Source organism: Oncorhynchus tshawytscha, linkage group LG22 (genome assembly GCF_018296145.1).
Source record: "Oncorhynchus tshawytscha isolate Ot180627B linkage group LG22, Otsh_v2.0, whole genome shotgun sequence".
Lineage (NCBI taxonomy): Eukaryota > Metazoa > Chordata > Actinopteri > Salmoniformes > Salmonidae > Oncorhynchus > Oncorhynchus tshawytscha.
The window spans coordinates 20,243,444-20,260,790 of NC_056450.1; the positions used below are offsets into that span (position 1 = coordinate 20,243,444).

Sequence of the window (17,347 nt, forward strand, 5' to 3'; positions counted from 1 at the left end):
CCACCTAAAGGATAACTAAACTAGCTGGATGTCGTAGGTGTTTCATATCTAAATAAAGGTCGAAACAGTTCATATGACCGCAAACAATGTTTTTGGTTTACGCATTTTCGATCCAGAGCGTCCCAAATATGGTGACATGTCTGGTGAGTATGCAGGCCATGGAAGAACTGGGACATTTTCAGCTTCCAGGAATTGTGTACAGATCCTTGCGACATGGGACTGTCCATTATCATGCTGAAACAAGGTGATGGCACAACAATGGGCCTCAGGATCTCCTCACAGTATATTTATGCATTTGAATTAATGTAATTGTGTTTGTAAGTAGCTTATGCCTGTCCATACAATAACCCCACCGCCACCATGGGGTACTCTGTTCACAACGTTGACATCAGCAAACCGCTCTCCCACACAACGCTGTACACGCTGTTTGCATCTGAAACCGGGATTCATCTGAGAAAAGCACACATCTCCAGTGCCAGTGACCATCGAAGGTGAGCATTTGCACACTGAAGTCGGTTACGGCGCCGAACTGCAGTCAGGTTAAGACCCTGGTGAGGACGACGAGCATGCAGATGCGCTTCCCTGAGGCGGTTTCTGACAGTTTGTGCTGAATGTTTCCAGTTGTACAAATCCTCAGTTTCATAAGCTGTCCGGGTGACTGGTCTGACGATCCCCAGGTGAAGAAGCCGGATGTGGATGTCCTGGGCTGGCATGGTTATAAGTGGTCTGCAGGTTGTGAGGCCGGTTAAACGTACTACCAAATTTGAATAAATTACATTGGAGGCGGCTTATGGTCGAGAATTTTAACAGTTCTGGTGGACATTCCTGCAGTCAGCATGCCAATTGTACGCTCCCTCAACTTGAGACATCTGTGGCAGTGTGTGAGAGACAACTGCTAATTTTAGTGGCCTTTTATTGTCCCCAGCACAAAGTGCGTCTGTTTTAATGATCATGTTGTTTAATCAGCTTCTTGATATTCCACACCCATCAGGTGGATAGATTATTTTAGCAAAGGAGAAATGCTCAAACAGGGATGTAAATAAATGTGTGCCCAAAATTTAAGAGAAATTAGCTTTTTGTGCATATTGAACTTTTCTGTGATCTTTTATTTCAGCTCATGAAACATGGAACCAACATGTTGTTTATACTGTAGGTGTCATGCATTGATGCAGTAGCTTTTAGCTTTTTGCATTACCCATGGCATAAAGTAGCCAGGCTAGTTACATTTATTTGAAATTCCTGGACAATATTTAGAAAGGTTTGAGGCTACCCTGTGCTAGCTACCCTGTGTATATTGTTCACATAATACATAACAGAAACAATGCCAGCAGTGTATCGAATACTCCCTTGGACACAATGTAGTTTTACATCTAGATTCTATATACTACTTTACCACAGAACAAAAGGGTTTATTGTGCACATATGAAAATTCATTACAAAAAAACAGACCTAAAACATGATTGTTTTGAGGCTATTGTTTAGACAATGTACATACATTAAAATATGTGCCCAAGTGAGTGAGGTCCCCATTTTGAACAAGCAATGTTTGAGTGAAGGTGTGCTTTGAAATATAATTCCTAGAACGGACATCCCATTCAAGTCGATGTGTGAAAATGCAGTTGTCTAAGGGCTTTTCCTCTTCTGGTAATTCTGTTTTTATGGTTGTGTGTTCTCTGTGCTAATACCCAGTGCTTCTATGTGCGGATGGGGGCATCACCCTCAGAAGCGCACTCGTACCCTCCAGGAGTAGTTGGTGAGGACCTTGTTCTTTTTCCTCACGATGCAGGTGTATGTGCCCTCGTTGATGGCGTTGGCCACGATACTGATGTGGTCGTCTTTTAGGGAGATGTAGCCAGGGTGGGAGTACTCCAGAATCTCTCCGTCCTTGTACCAGCTACAGAAACAGTAAAAATACATTTACATTCAGTCCATTGTTGGTATATGATTTATTAGAAGTGATATTGGGCTAAATAAGACATACTCACTATACTTTGCCTGCCTTTGCTGCAATTTTCTTCCCACATCGGAAGGTGAGCTTCTTCCCCTCAGCCACCAGCTTGTGTTTGGTCCGTTGGGGGGTGGGGGTGGGGGCCACAGTGGGGAAGGGGAACTCTGAAGAAAGTTAGGGAACACAAGGTTAAAGGCTGGGGTATCCACTTCTGTATAGTCTTAGTCTTAACCAGACATGACTCGGTGTGGTATGGCTTTCATTTCACAAAAGGATGTTAATGTCTTTTCATTAAATGTTTACTCCAAAAAGTAAACAAAGAAGCGCCCAGAAAATGTCTTCTTAGTTATTGTTTAATCTGATCTGGATCATACTTAAAATTATCCCCCAAGACATACACACTCAAACTAAGCATAAAAGCTATCTGCCTACATGTGCATCAAAAAACTTCATGGCAACTCCATTGTAGATGTTTAAGGACATTCTCTATCTAGTTAATTTACCCAAGTGCTACGGCCATTTGATGAGTGTAAACACGATGTTGTGCCTCATGATCCGTTGGAAGTCTGTTTAAAAGGCAGCCACTAGTTTGGGCCGCAGAAATCCCAAATTGACCTTCCGCGTCTAACACTCAAGCCACAGTCTGAAATTCCAGTGGTTTGGAGTCATACTGGAATTTTCCACAGCCGTACAACGTCTCCCAATCAACAATGAGGAACAGATTAGGAGCCAGGAATGGTATCCTTTCTCCTCTCCACATTCTCCCTTGTTACACATATAAAACGGACAAACCCACAATCTATGGCTGCCATGGCGAGGAGGAGTCATATCCTGTTGTGCAACCGGAGGCCTTGGCCCTGATGAGACTGGTTGCGGAGGTTATGGGAATTTAAGCTGTCGAGGTGCTTCACTAAGACGCTCTGCTCGCTTGCTATAAAGCAGACCAAAATCCATCCAGAGGTAATTATTTCTGAATGAGTCTCATCCAGTGGCAAGTATCTAATCTGACTTTAAATCCGAAGGGCTGCCCTCATCATGGTTCTGCATGGCTGGACTTTGTTGGCTGCGTTACGATGCATTGGCAAATGGTACAGATGCGATTCCTTGCACCAGTATATTGGGAGTAATCTTTTTTTCTTTTGCAGTGCTGCTCTTACCGTAACAGAAATCACAGCTCGAGGGGCAGTGCTTCTGCATGAGCTTGCGCTTGCTGTCGCAATAGCCTTTCCGCGCCCAGGCTGGACAGATAAATAATCTATCCAAACATCCTACAGGGGAGGAGGAAAGATGGATGAGAGTGCTAATTTCAGTCTACAGAAAGGAATTTGGGATGACAATCTGACTTCACATTTATGACTCGCACACTGTATTAAAGGTTCAATACTCATTAAGGCCACATTTACTTGCAGCAGGTAGTAAATCAATTATTTGTGAAGCATCTATATAGTGCTTAGGAAGAAATCATGAATAGTCTATAAAGCCTGTGTAAATTGGTTGTTTAAAGTGGGACCATTATTTTAAATGGGGATTTATTTCATTTGAAAGAAATGCTACCGCTGATCGTTTTGTGCTACAAAACAATATGACACGGTTTATTGTCTGTTTTACAGGGCACTTTGCTTGTGGGTGCTTGGCTTTACCATAGAGTCGGTGCAGGCCCCACACCTCGTCCTGTGTGATGAGCTTGCGCCCCGTTAGAGTTGCGTTCAGGTGCATGATGGCCTTGGGGTTCAGGGAGTGCATGAGGCCCAGGACGTGGCCAATCTCGTGAGCCGCTACATGGACCAAGTCTGTCAGCCACACCCCTGCACATACCAACAACACAAAACAGTTAATTCTGTCTTAGTAATTGGGGTGCATCTCAATAGTCGAAAGTAGCAAAAGTCCTTTCCCTCATCCACTGAACTATACACATGAAAGCTAGTTCAAAGTAACATAACAACATATGGCTTTCACCTATACCTGTCTTTTCAGACCATTGCCAATGAAGCAGACGACTACTGAGACACAGTTGATCTAACAACAACGGCAAACTCAAACTACGCTTCTAAATTCACAGTATCTTCCAACCATAACACAATTAGGCACATTATTACACTGTGGTCTATTCCAGCTTCAAGACATAATTACCAACTACAGTGTCCATGATTTTCACTTTTCAACCCTGTGCATTTGACTAATTCAACTGGACATCCAGCAAGTAGCTTTGGTGCTGAGGGCACAACAGCAGCTTACAAAAATCAGGAAAGAGATCAACCAAGGTGCCTGCCTTTTTTCCAGCTGAAGCGCATGTTTCCCAGAATCCAATACTCATGGTCGTCAAAGTGGATCTCGCCCGTTGGAGGGAAGAAAGCATGTGCCAGTTCCCCGGTGATGCCGTCGAAACAGTGGTGCAAGTAGGACTGCAGACAGTCTGTGTGGTTGATGGGGTAGAAGCCTGCCAAAAAGAGACAGAGCTGTGCCTCAGACAGCGCAACCAAGAGGGGAACCTCTCCAGCCTCTATCTCATTCTACATACAATAGAGTCTAGAAGATGATGGATTTCAAACTTCTTAACCCCACTGAGGATGACTGTCATTTTTCAGACTTGCATCAAGTATTTATGCTGGAACAAGACTCCTAGATCACTCTGATGGCTTCAGCATGATTTAGATCATTTTAAAATGATTACACATGCTTGGAAGGTGTACAGGACTCTTTTATCATACAAATAGTGCCATGAATCATGCTGAACATAGATAACTAGACAGTAGAGGGAGATTTGTTCATTTCAAATGCTTAGGGCATTTCAGACACATGTCACTGTATAGTCCTTCTACTATATTATATGCCAGTCATCATACCTGATATACTTTAGGTGGGGGCACAACAACATATACCTATCTTGATGTCTGCCTCCTGGTCAGCGGGCACCTCTCTAAAGCTGAAGGGCGAGACATCACTCCACATAGTGAAGGCTTTGGCAATGCCATGGCGCGTGTCACTGGCATTCATCAGGTTCCTTGGGAAAGAGAGCAGCCTGCACAGACACAATGCCATTATCTGGGGAAACCACTTGGCATATTACAACAGCAGAAATCAGTAAAAGCAATTGGAGCTAACATAAAGCTCTAAGACAGCTGTCCCTCGTAAATATGTCTGAAGTCAATTCAAACAGCATTTCCTTTTGTTTTTAGACAGTAAATGTTTGCTAAGAAAGGAGGGTGAAATAAAATAATCTCCAAACTTGTAAGTGAGCTTGAACTTGTCCCATTTGAGTTTCTCAGGGGTGAGGGTATAGCGCTTGTTCCTGGAGAGGTGGAGGACCTGCGTGTGGGCATCTTTGCGAATCCCAATCATTAACACACCAGAGGTGTGAACTTCTTCCTTGGACAAAAGAAATTGTAGATTAACCACCAGAGATTTGGCACTACCAGTTAGGAGCGAGGAGAGGAGTTTCAACCTACTGGACATGTCACATCAACATCCAGATGTAATTTATATTTATGATCGGGATCTGGATTCCCAGCAAACAAATGTTGGTTTCCAAAACTTTGTGTGAAAGTTATTTTTAAAAGGATAACCTTACAGGAAACATTACAGATAAATTCTGTGTTCACTGGGTTGGCCTTAAGTGAGCCTTTTTTTATTTTTTATTATACTGAACAACAATATAAACGCAACATGTAAATTATTAGTCCCATGTTTCATGAGCTGAAATAAAAGATCCTAGAAATGTTACATACAGACAAAAAGCTTATTTCTCTAAAATGTTGTACACAAATTTGTTTACATCCCTGTTAGTGAGCATTTCTTCTTTGCCAAGATAATCCATCCACTTGACATGTGTGGCATATCAAGAAGCTGATTAAACAGCATGATCATTACACAGGTGCACCTTGTGCATGGGACAATAAAAGGCCACCCTAAAGTGGGAAGTTTTGTCACACAACACAATGCCACACGTTGCCAGAAAAATGAATGTTAATTTCTCTTCCTCCAACATCGTTTTAGAGAATTTGGCAGAAAGTCCAACTGGCCTCAAACACAGACCACGTGTATGGTGCCGTGTGGGTGAGAAGTTTGTTGGTGTCAACATTGTGAACTGAGTACCCCATGGCGGCAGCGGAGTCATGGTATGGGTAGGCATAAGCTACAGGCAACAAATACTATTGCATTTTATCTTTGTCAATTTGAATGCACAAAGATACCGTGACAAGATCCTGAGGCCCATTGTCGTGCCATTCATCCGCCGCCATCACCTCATGTTTCAGCATGATAATGCATGGCCCCATGTCACAAGGGTCTGTAAACAATTCCTGGAGGTTGAACATTTCCATGGTCTGCATACTCGCCAGATATGTCACTCATTGAGCATGTTTGGGATGCTCTTGATCGACATGTACAACAGCGTTTTCCAGATCAACTTGTACGACAATGTTTTCCAGTTTCCACCAATATCCAGAAACTTCGCACAGTCATTGAAGAAGAGTGGGACAACAGGCCACAATCAACAGCCTGATCAACTCTATGTGAAGGAGATATGTTTTGCTGCTTGAGGCAAATGGTGGTCACACCAGATACTGACTGGTTTTCTGATCCACACCCCTACTTTTTTTTAAAGGTATCTGTGACCAACAGATGCATATCTGTATTCCCAGTCATGTGAACTCCATAGATTAGGACCAAATTAATTTATTGCTTATTGACTGATTTCCTTATTTGAACTGTAACTAAGTAAAATCTTTGAAATTGTTTCATGTTGCGTTTAGATTTTTGTTTAGTAGGTAATTAACCTAGTGTTTGCCTTTGTGTTTATGAACTACACATAGCTAGTGCATAGTATTTTATCACTCTTAGTGTTCCTGTCTTCGTGGCTGACTGACAGATTATTATGATATGACTGACTTGATCCAGTGTCTGAACCAGACCACAGAACCAAGGACCAGGAGAATATTGCTAACAACATGAGATGGAATAACAGAAGTATTCATGGAAGGAACTTGAGAAACTGGACAAAAACAGTGGAGATCCCCGAGAAGTAAAACGTAATAATGCTTTCCTTGAAGGGGGTATACATAAAGCATGCATAATACCTTTATGATACTAGTCATTACACCTTTATTCATGTGTCTGCAGTATCATTCATTAAAAAATGCATAACACATTTATTCAATGTCATTTGCCTTTTTACTGCCACAGTACCCAACCCTCTGACACACTTCAAGTAGCAGGCTGAGAGCAGCACAGAATTAACATTGTACTGTAATCTACTTACACTGTTTGTTGAACTGACAGTTGTGATTCATGGCGTGAATTTATACAGTATTTATAGTTATAATGTTCAAAATCTAAACAATCAACAGTTCCATACTGCAAGGGTTCTGGTTTGACGAGACCAGCTGAGGACACTCAACTCTATTGTGATTCTGCAGTTTCTAGAGCTATTATCCCAATGCCTTGCATGTGAATGTTACATGTTACATTTTCATGCAAGGGCATTCCATTTTGTAGAAAAGGAAGTGGTCAGCAGTAAAACTGCTTTCCAAACTTTAAGTATGATACATTTTGCAGGTACAATATGTCTGATGTCCCTTTGGGGAGGGGCAAATGAGACTCTCCAAATAATAACACAAGGATTCTATTCTTGTTTTACAGCTGTGAAAGGCCAGCTATAGGTGATTACTGTTTAAGAGTGTTTAGAAATATGTTGTGACTTTGTTTTTATATAATACTAATAGAATGTAAAATGTACAGTTACAGTATACACTACCGTTCAAAAGTTTGGGGTCACTTAGAAATGTCCTTGTTTTTGAAAAAAAAAAACTTTTTTTGTCCATTAAAATAACATCAAATTGATCAGAAATACAGTGTAGACATTAAGGTTGTAAATGACTATTGTAGCTGGAAACGGCAGATTTTTAATGGAATATCTACATAGGCGTACAGAAGCCCGTTACCAGCAACCATCACTCCTGTGTTCCAATGGCACGTTGTATTAGCTAATCCAACTCGCCAGTCTAAACACCAGTCTCAACATCAACAGTGAAGAGGCAACTCCGGGATGCTGGCTTTCTAGAAAGAGCTCCTCTGTCCAGTGTCTGTGTTATTTTGACAATCTTAATCTTTTCTTTTTGTTGGCCAGTCTCTGATATAGCTTTTTCTTTGCAACTCTGTCTAGAAGGCCAACATCCCGTAGTCGCCTCTTCACTGTTGACGTTGAGACTTGTGTTTTGCAGGTACTATTTAATGAATCTGCCAGTTGAGGACTTGTGACGTGTCTGTTTCACAGACTAGACACTCGAATGTACTTGTCCTCTTGCTCAGTTGTGCACCGGGGCCTCCCACTCCTCTTTCTATTCTGGTTAGAGTCTGTTTGCACTGTTCTGTGAAGGGAGTAGTACACAGCGTTTTACGAGATCTTCAGTTTCTTGGCAATTTCTCGCATGGAATAGTGTTCATTTCTCAGAACAAGAATAGACTGATGAGTTTCAGAAGAAAGGTCTTTGTTGGCCATTTTGAGCCAAATGCTGATGCTCCAGATACTCAAATAGTCTAAAGAAGGACCGCTTTATTGCTTCTTTAATCAGAACAACAGTTTTCAGCTGTGCTAACAATAATTGCAAAATGGTTTTCTAATCATCAATTGGCTTTTTAAAATGATAAACTTGGATTAGCTAACACAACGTACCATTGGAACACAGGAGTGATGGTTGCTGATAATGGGCCTCTGTAGCCTATGTAGATATTCCATAAAAAATCTGCCGTTTCCAGCTACAATAGTCATTTACAACATTAACATTAACAATGTCTACACATCAATTTGATGTTATTTTAATGGACAAAAAATGTGCTTTTCTTTCAAAAAAATAAGGACATTTCTAAGTGACCCCAAACTTTTGAACGGTAGTGTACATTTTGACTGATTATCCAATAACTTTAGGTGACTTCATTATCGGGGACTTTTATGACAAGTGAATAAGCTAATTTAGCCTATCCACAGATCTACTCCACAGTCCTTATTATCAATGATAAGGGATTGGACCAACATGACCTGACCAAGTTCAACATTTACATACAAATACAGTGGAAATACAACCCCCCCAAAATGGCTATTTCTAATAATATGAATGTATACTATTCAAATATCTATATGAAAATTAAATATTTTTTCTCAGAGAAATAATGTAGATACTATATGTAAAGGACGTCACGCTGCTGATTCAGCCCATATCTGGCGCTAACTCGGGGCCTCTGCCATGCTAGCACACGTGACCGCCCTCCTGAAGTGTCTTACCAGTCGGAAAAAGCTATTCGCTGGCACAAGTGGGGACACTTCAGGCTGAGGAGTAAGTTTCACACATCCCCATGTGCTACATATGCATTCCTTTTTTAATGTTCCTCAATCCTCAGGAAAACAAGGCCTATGCCAAGAGCTGAGGCCTAGACACCCAGACGAACACCAGAGGAGCCCTGCAGAAGACTGAAGTCTTCCTGCCACACTGATAACAGAGTCAAGGAAACATGCACTACAAAAGAAGAGGACATAGCCTAGAAGTTGGAGCAGGCATTCCACTTAAATTGGAGCAATGTGAGAACAGTCCATGATTTCTTGAAGCTACATGTTGTTCTAAGCTGTACTATATGCTACACCATTTCTTCCTATGGAAAACAACTGAAAATGTTCCAAAACAAGTGCACTAGAGATAACATTTAGAACCTGATCATTCAGTGCTCAACCAACATGCTAAGCTCCACTTACTGTGCTCTCCTTTGAAGATTCCCAAACTGTTTGCCCCTGGTTTATTAATCAAGGATTCTGAGAAGTTTGCATTTGACTTAGAGTGAATTAATGAACAATATGAGATACTTTTAGAATAGCTAACTTGGTATAAGTGAGGGTTAAGACTTCATCCAGCCAGATCAAAACAGTTTTATTGTGGCTACAATGCAATAAGAATAGTTGTTTTTTCCTCAACTGGGACAAAAATCTGGGTAAAACCAAGAATTGCTCCAATTATATAATATGAATAGGCTTATGAATAGGCTACATTATAAATTATATGTATAATTACTGATTATATGAAGGCATTTCTGTCTGATGAAGTTTAACCAAAAATGTGATTTATATTACAATTATATTTTATTTATTTATTATTTGCTCATTTGTCACCAAGCAGATGTCTTGGTAGACACTGAAAAAAAACAAGTTAAAATAAAATGAAAATATTGTTGCCCTAAACGGGTTTAATCATCCAACATCTTGATCATAATTTATTCCAGCATAACCTGTTCAGTATAGAAACTGAATGAAGTATTCAGCAGTGCAATTAAAGGAGGTATCAAGTTAGAAAGTTGAATTCTCACACCATACCTCTATTCTCCAGGTGGGAAATGCCGTGGTTTCTTGCATCCCTTCAAACAGAATCCCAAGCACCACCACAGCCAGCAGAAGAGCACTGAAGTCGCCTCTTTGTAAACTTCTGAACGTCTGACACACCATCGTTGCGATATCACCTTCCATAAAAAATCCCTAAACAAAGACAGACTAGTCAATTTCACCACCATCTATCCGTATGGATATCAATGGCCATCCAATGCATCCTTTTATTTGACAAATTAATTTTAAATTGAGGATAACGGAGGATAACGGTGTTAAGGCTGGAATCCTTGGTCACCCGCCGCCAGCTCCAGGCTGCATCAAACGTTGCAGCTTTCTATACAACCTTCGGCCGCAGCGCTATTCCGCAGTCTGCCAAATGGTTTCACATTACTTTAAATGGAGGTCAGAGTTTGACAAGTTTAAATGGAAAGGATACCAGCTGCACGTAGTCGACAATCTTAAAACTATTTTGATTTAACTATTATTTTTGCATGCTTATTAATCTAGAAGTTCATAACAGAGATTTGATCATGGATTTTAAAAAATGTAGGCCTGCTCAAATACCTTTGTGTGAGTCTCTCATTTTAGCTGAGGAATACGCATAGGGCAATAGGTTGACTTTGATTTATATTGAACCTTATTTAAATATTTTCTGACTCTTAATTAAAAATGCTATATTTTTTGTTCTAATTGCATAGGAAAATATTATATCTGTGACAGGCTATTGCCTGATGCAAGCAACAAATATTTCTCAAATTGTATTTTAATTGGAGTTAATTACCTACATCAAATTAATTGTGAAAATGTATGTCAGTAGGCCTATGCTGATAGGCATATATTCTACAGATCTGTGTAAAACTCGTGCGTTTGTGAAGGCCCAAAACACGCAATTTGAGACTGGGCTGCATTCGTATTCAGCAACGTTCAAAAATGATTGGAAAACAAATTGCTTCACGAGTGTTTTTTAAGAGAGTATGGTATTTGCCCTGCGATGATGGTTTGAATTTAGTTGAACGTTTTCCCCCGTTTACGAATCTGGGTGGGATAGTGAGAGATCGCACTGAACCACCACCAGAGAATCAATAACTTCCTGGCCTGCCTTAGTATTTTTAATACATCCGTTGTTGCGAGTGTACAAAATAAGCGATATTTTAAATCCCACATTTTTCAAGATATTTTTCTTATTTTATATAAATGTTCTTATTGAGGAAAGGCTTCTTCTTGTACATGTCATCTATAACACCCGGAACGCAATTCACATTGAAGTCTGTTTCTAACGGCGCCTATTTACGTCTGCACTCACTCAAGAGGGTTGGACGAAATGTCGTCCGTCAGGGTTAACTGTGATCAGCCAGTGAAATATTCTCGAAATTGACACGTAGCAAGTTTACCAATGGAGTAGGGTCAGCCCTGTGGTTAGGTAGCGGTCACATAAATATGTTGTTACATGGCGTGAAATAGTTTATCAGATAACGGATACATAAAACAGGTAAAGTTTGGTTTCGGACCTTTAATTTGGCCCTGGTTTTTGGCTTGCTAATAGCACACTGGATAGTTAGCTTTAATCCTTTAATCTATGTAGTTCACTATCCAGCAGTGCAATGCTTTAAATGCCAATTTTGCGAGGTTGTAGGGAGCAAGCAATGTGGCCATCCAACAGGTGTCTTGTACAATTCACAACATGGTGCATTGAAATTCAGGTGATCCTACTAGCATATATCTAGCTACTCGGGAACTACTGGAAATAAACAGACTCGTTTGCTACCTACGTTTTAGCATGTAGTAGCACGCTTTAATCCTGCTCAACAATAGCAAAACATTCTGGTCTCACGCTCTTGCAACCCTTCAATTATGACAGACAATACAAAAACTACTCCATACTGGTTTTCAATAACTTAAAGAGCCTGTATTCTGATGCTCTTGTTCATTAAATGAGATGTTCATTGTACATAAATTACATTCTATGTGTGACCTCTGTAATTCTGTTACAGGTTTACCTTCTGTTTCTTTGTTTTGTGGACCCTGGCAGAGGTATGGCTGTGGGGCAGAAACCAAGCAGTGCAGAGACAATTGTTTTGGCTGGATTGAATGGACATAGTGAGACAAGGCACACCGGTTTGAATGACACTCTGCAGAATCACTCTGCCGACCAGCGAAGCTCGGGGAGGGCCAGAGTCAGACACGACATGAGGTACAAGTGTGCTGCTTATGTGCTGGCCCTGCGGCCGTGGAGTTTCAGCGCCTCCCTCACACCGGTGGCTCTGGGCAGTGCCCTGGCCTACAAGCTGGAGGGTTCTGTGGACTTGGTCATCCTCATGGTGTGTGCCGTGGCAGTGCTGGTGGTGCACGGGGCAGGGAATCTGGTTAACACTTACTATGACTTCTCCAAAGGGATTGACCACAAGAAGAGCGACGATAGGACTCTGGTGGATGAGATCCTGGCGCCGCAGGACGTGGTCATGTTCGGAGCGCTGCTCTACTCTCTGGGCTGCTTGTGTGCCACCCTGCTCTACTTTCTCTCCACGTTGAGGATGGAGCATCTGGCCCTTATTTATTTTGGAGGGCTCTCCAGCTCTTTTCTGTACACGGGAGGTGAGCTTGGCATTAACCTGTTTCAAAATGTACTGACATTATTTCCCTCCTTTATTTACAAGTACACACACTAATATCCAGATTCTTACGATACCTTCCTTGTCCTGTTTCCAGGCATTGGTCTTAAGTATGTGGCACTGGGGGACGTGGTGATCCTGATCACGTTTGGCCCCCTGGCGGTCATGTTTGCCCACGCCGTGCAGGTGGGTTACCTGTCTGTCCTGCCTCTGGTCTACGCCGTCCCCCTGGCCCTCAACACAGAGGCTATCCTCCACAGCAACAATACCAGAGACATGGACTCTGACAAACAGGCGGGCATCGTCACTCTGGCCATTCTCATCGGGCCCACGTTGTCCTACATCCTCTTCAACCTCCTGCTGTTTGTCCCTTATGTGCTCTTCTGCATCCTTGCCACCCACTACACCATCAGCATGGCCCTGCCCCTGCTCACGTTGCCCATGGCCTTCCCCCTAGAGAGGCAGTTCCGCAGCCAGTGCTATTCCAAGATCCCCCAAAAGACAGCCAAGCTCAACCTCCTGATGGGACTTTTCTATGTCTTTGGGATCATTCTGGCACCTCAAGGCAGCTTACCGCTACTGTGATTGAATTGTAGCTTCTTTTATAGATTTTTGTTGTTGTTAAAATGCAGACTAGTTTATGTACGTCTTTGTATTTGTAATTATTTACTTGAGTTCAAAGGCTTTAATGTATTGTCTAATTTATACGTCCAGAGAAACAGTTTAGTTACTCTTCTTTAATACTGACAGATATAACCAGATGCATAACTGGTCCAGTATTTTGCGTAGTTCTGTGTATCGACTGAAGTCTGAGGTGCTCAGACTCATTTGGTATAAGACTACAGTACAGAGGACATTTCAAGTCCTGATGCCTCAAAATGAGGACAGACATTGAGGAAACAGTTGCCATGGGTTGCAGCGGGCCCTCAGACTTGCTACCGGTGATGCAATTCTTCAAAATGTCAATAAACAAAATCTAAACCATTTAATCTCTGTAAATTGAAATTAAATGTCTGGTTTTTTTGGTTATGTTAGGCAAATAGCCTGATTTATTAGTCAGGGTTTGAGGTTAAAATTATGAATTGCAATGTTTTTATTTGGGGGGGTATGAGATGGTAGCCTTGTAATTATCAGGTTTTGCAGTCATGGTTTGGAATTTCCATTTTATTTTGTTAGAGGAGTGCAACCATTAATCTATCCAGTCTATAAACAAATATGAATTAATGTACATGGAAATGCCCCCAAATGGTAAAATCTCAGGATTTTATTATTAAATGTATGTTTTGGGAAATTATGGATTCATTAAGAAATGACATCTATTGTCTTTGTCTTGTTCCTCACATAATGACATTTAAAAAAAAAAAAATAGACAGCAAAAAATGTAATGTTTTTATTTATTTACTTCAGGTTCTTGCTGTCAGAATTTGATATTGAAATCCTTTTTGACTATTTCAGAGAAGACTATAGTTGGACATTTTTTTAAAGGGTTTTGAAATATGCATTGTAAATTGGGCCAGTGCCCATACTCTGCCACAGCTTTCTGTTGAGCTCTAAACTTCAGGTTTGAATAAGACCTCAATTCACCAATTGGAGCCAGTGCTTATCATTAGATATGCAAGCCCACAGTGTTAATCCTCTTGAAGCCAGGAGGTTTTGCTCCCCCTCTGGCTTATGTGTTGGAGGAGATCTTCATGGGCTATACTCAGCCTTGTCTCAGGGTAGTAAGTTGGTGGTCTGTTGATATCCCTCTAGTGGTTAAGAAATGACTGTGCTTTGGCAAAGTGGGTGGGGGTATTGTCGGATGGGGCCACATTTGCCCCCGACCCACCCCTGTCTAAGCCTCCAGTATTTATACTGCAATAGTCTTTGTGCCAGGGGGCTAGGGTCAGTCTGTTATATCTGGTGTAATTCTCCTGTTTTATCTGGTATGCTGTGTGAATTTTAAGTATGCTGCCTCTAATTCTCGCTCTCGTCCCGGAGGACCTGAGTCCTAGGATCATGCCTCAGGACTACCTGGCCCGATGACTCCTGGCAGTCCCCAGTCCACCTGGTTGTGCTGCTGCTCCAGTTTCAACTGTTCTGCCTGCGGCTATGGAACCCTGACCTGTTCACCGGACGTGCTACCTTGTCCCGGACCTGCTGTTTTTGACTCTCTGCTGCACCTGCTGTCTCGACCTCTGAATGCCTGGCTATGAAAAGCCAAGTGACATTTCCTCCTGAGGTACTGACCTGTTGCACTCTCTAAAACCACTGTAATTATTATTTGACCCTGCTGATCATCTATGAATGTTTGAACATCTTGAAGAACAATCTGGCCTTAATGGCCATGTACTCTTATCATCTCCACTCGGCACAGCCAGAAGAAGACTGGCCAGCCATCAGAACCTGGTTCCTCTCTAGGGTTCTTCCTAGGTTCCTGCCATTCTAGGGAGTTTTTCCTAGCCGCTGTGCTTCTACATCTGTATTGCTTGCTGTTAGGGGTTTTAGGCAGGGTTTCTATATAACACTTTGTGTGCTGGGCAGGGTTTTATGAATACATTTGATTGATTGACTTGTATCCATTTGTAAATAACTTGTGTTTTATATGGAACAGGACTGGGACATGACCATTGGACTTGTCAGCCAAACTACTCAGTCTGATGGTAAGAATATGCATCATGTTAACTTACTAAATGTAGAAATGCCTTTATAGACGGTGTTGTATAAAGCCATACCGGTATAACTTAAAAGAGCAATCTGTAGTTACATAAATGTTTTCAAACAAATAATATTGTACCCATTGATTCTTGAAGAATATAACTTAGAAATGCCTCATGAGCTTAGTTCAATTGTTGTACCCCATCAGAAGCCAACATAAACCAATGTTTGTAAATAAAGTCAATGTAAACCAACACCATACACTGAGTGTACAAAACATGAACACCAGCTCTTTCCATGACAGACTGACGAGGTGAAAGTTATGATGACACTTGTTAAATTCACTTTAATCAGTGTAGATGAAGGGGATGGGACAGGTTAAAGAAGGATTTTAAAGCCTTGAGACAATTGAGACATTAATTGTGTGTGTGCCATTCATAGGGTGAATGGGAAAGAAATAATATTTTAAGTGCCTTTGAACGGGGTATGGTAGTAGGTGCCAGGCGCACCGGTTTGTGTCAAGAACTCCAACGTTGCTGTTTTTTTCACGCTCAACTGTTTCCCGTGCTTCTTGATATTAGGAAGGTGTTCTTAATGTTTTGTACACTGTGTATATCCTCACTACATGGGTAAAACTAATGTTGAAAACGTGGATGGTCAGCCTTGCATCCATAGCTCTGTCTATTAATTTGAGAGTGGTTACATTTCTCCAACCCCATCCCTCAACCTTTTACCAAAACTGGGGTGGGGATGAGCTTTGTTATTGTTTCAACTGCAGATTGCCTCTTTAAAAGGCTATTTATCGCCACACCCTACCATTTCGTATAGAACTTTAGTATAGAACTACCATTTAGTATAGAACCCGCTCTACTTATTGCCTATCTGAATAAAAGGTACAAAGGGAGAAAAAAAGTTATTTGGTCAACCAAACCACAGACAACCTTTTGCAGTTCTAACGCTTCAGCCTCACCCCACCAGGTACATAATAGCCATCCACCATTTCAATGTTTTACAACTGAAGTTGTATTTAATAATGAATAACAACTTTACAAATACATAAATATGCCACTCAGCAGATGCTTGTATCCAAAGTTTGAGTGCATACCAGTATGTGATCCCTGCAGGATTTGAACCCTCCACCTTGTCATTGCTAGCGACAAACTCTTATAAACTGAGCCACACTGGACCAAATGCTCTTTCCTCCATCTGTCCTTTCTTCCTTGAGACAATTATTGTTCTGGTTAGGCTGGGGCCTGTTCGGGAACATCTAGTCCATCTCAATAAAATAATTATACTCTCCTTGAAAAAAAAAAGATCTAAACTCCATGATAAGAGAATGATTATGTCTCCTCTATTTCATTACATTTCTATCTGCACTGCTCAAAATGCTTCCACCACCTGAGTTAAGCCCCTGCTCTCATGTGGCTCTGTCATCATCCACTCATGAGCAGTTTGTCATATGCAAGTCAATTTGTGTGTTTGTACCATATGTGTTCCTGATGAAGAGGGCATGAGGTTGTTATGTTCGGCTAAGGACAGGGATGGTTTATGATACAGGCCTTGCTAAGAACAGGCTGTCTAGCCTCATCAGTGTGCTCTTCAGCAGAGCGAGATAATTGACCCATTAAAAGCACAGACGCTGAATTGGGAATAGTGAGGCGCTCGCACAATGTTTTGTCTGCATTTCTACCGTTGCTTATTACACCATTATCCAACTCTACCGTTGGATAATGGTGTCCCGTCATTTCATTACACCGCTCTCTGTAATTATCAATAAGCAGAGGTCTGAAG

General features: G+C 41.4%; 2 protein-coding genes across 3 annotated transcripts; one reads left to right on the plus strand and one right to left on the minus strand.

The window, feature by feature from the left end:
- Positions 1–1,393: 1,393 nt before the first annotated feature.
- Positions 1,394–10,681, minus strand: LOC112222006 (matrix metalloproteinase-23). 2 transcript variants are annotated; one of them, XM_024384531.2, is made up of 8 exons: positions 10,302–10,681; positions 5,175–5,314; positions 4,828–4,967; positions 4,218–4,385; positions 3,589–3,753; positions 3,106–3,216; positions 1,986–2,112; positions 1,394–1,894 (listed from the first exon to the last, which is right to left on the minus strand). In XM_024384531.2, the coding sequence occupies exons 1-8, from the start codon at positions 10,449–10,451 to the stop codon at positions 1,720–1,722; spliced, it is 1,176 nt and encodes a 391-aa protein (XP_024240299.1). In that variant the 5' UTR covers positions 10,452–10,681; the 3' UTR covers positions 1,394–1,719. The 2 variants fall into 2 exon arrangements, with proteins under 2 accessions (XP_024240299.1, XP_024240300.1); XM_024384532.2 differs by having other exon boundaries at positions 5,175–5,310; positions 10,302–10,680.
- Positions 10,682–11,580: 899 nt separating this feature from the next.
- Positions 11,581–13,918, plus strand: LOC112222007 (ubiA prenyltransferase domain-containing protein 1). The gene is made up of 3 exons (XM_024384533.2): positions 11,581–11,799; positions 12,302–12,902; positions 13,017–13,918. Exons 2-3 carry the CDS (start codon positions 12,344–12,346, stop codon positions 13,502–13,504), a joined length of 1,047 nt encoding a protein of 348 aa, XP_024240301.1. The 5' UTR covers positions 11,581–11,799; positions 12,302–12,343; the 3' UTR covers positions 13,505–13,918.
- Positions 13,919–17,347: the final 3,429 nt, after the last annotated feature.

Coding starts and splice junctions, on each gene's coding strand:
- LOC112222006 (XM_024384531.2), bottom strand. CDS start 10,451: ATGGAAGGTGATATCGCAACGATGGTGTGTCAGACGTTCAGAAGTTTA. Junction 3,754..4,217: donor GCGCTTCAGCTGGAAAAAAG/GCAGGCACCTTG, acceptor TGGTATGTGCAG/GGGTGTGGCTGACAGACTTG. Junction 1,895..1,985: donor GCAAAGGCAGGCAAAGTATA/GTGAGTATGTCT, acceptor CTGTTTCTGTAG/CTGGTACAAGGACGGAGAGA.
- LOC112222007 (XM_024384533.2), top strand. CDS start 12,344: ATGGCTGTGGGGCAGAAACCAAGCAGTGCAGAGACAATTGTTTTGGCT. Junction 12,903..13,016: donor CTCTTTTCTGTACACGGGAG/GTGAGCTTGGCA, acceptor TCCTGTTTCCAG/GCATTGGTCTTAAGTATGTG.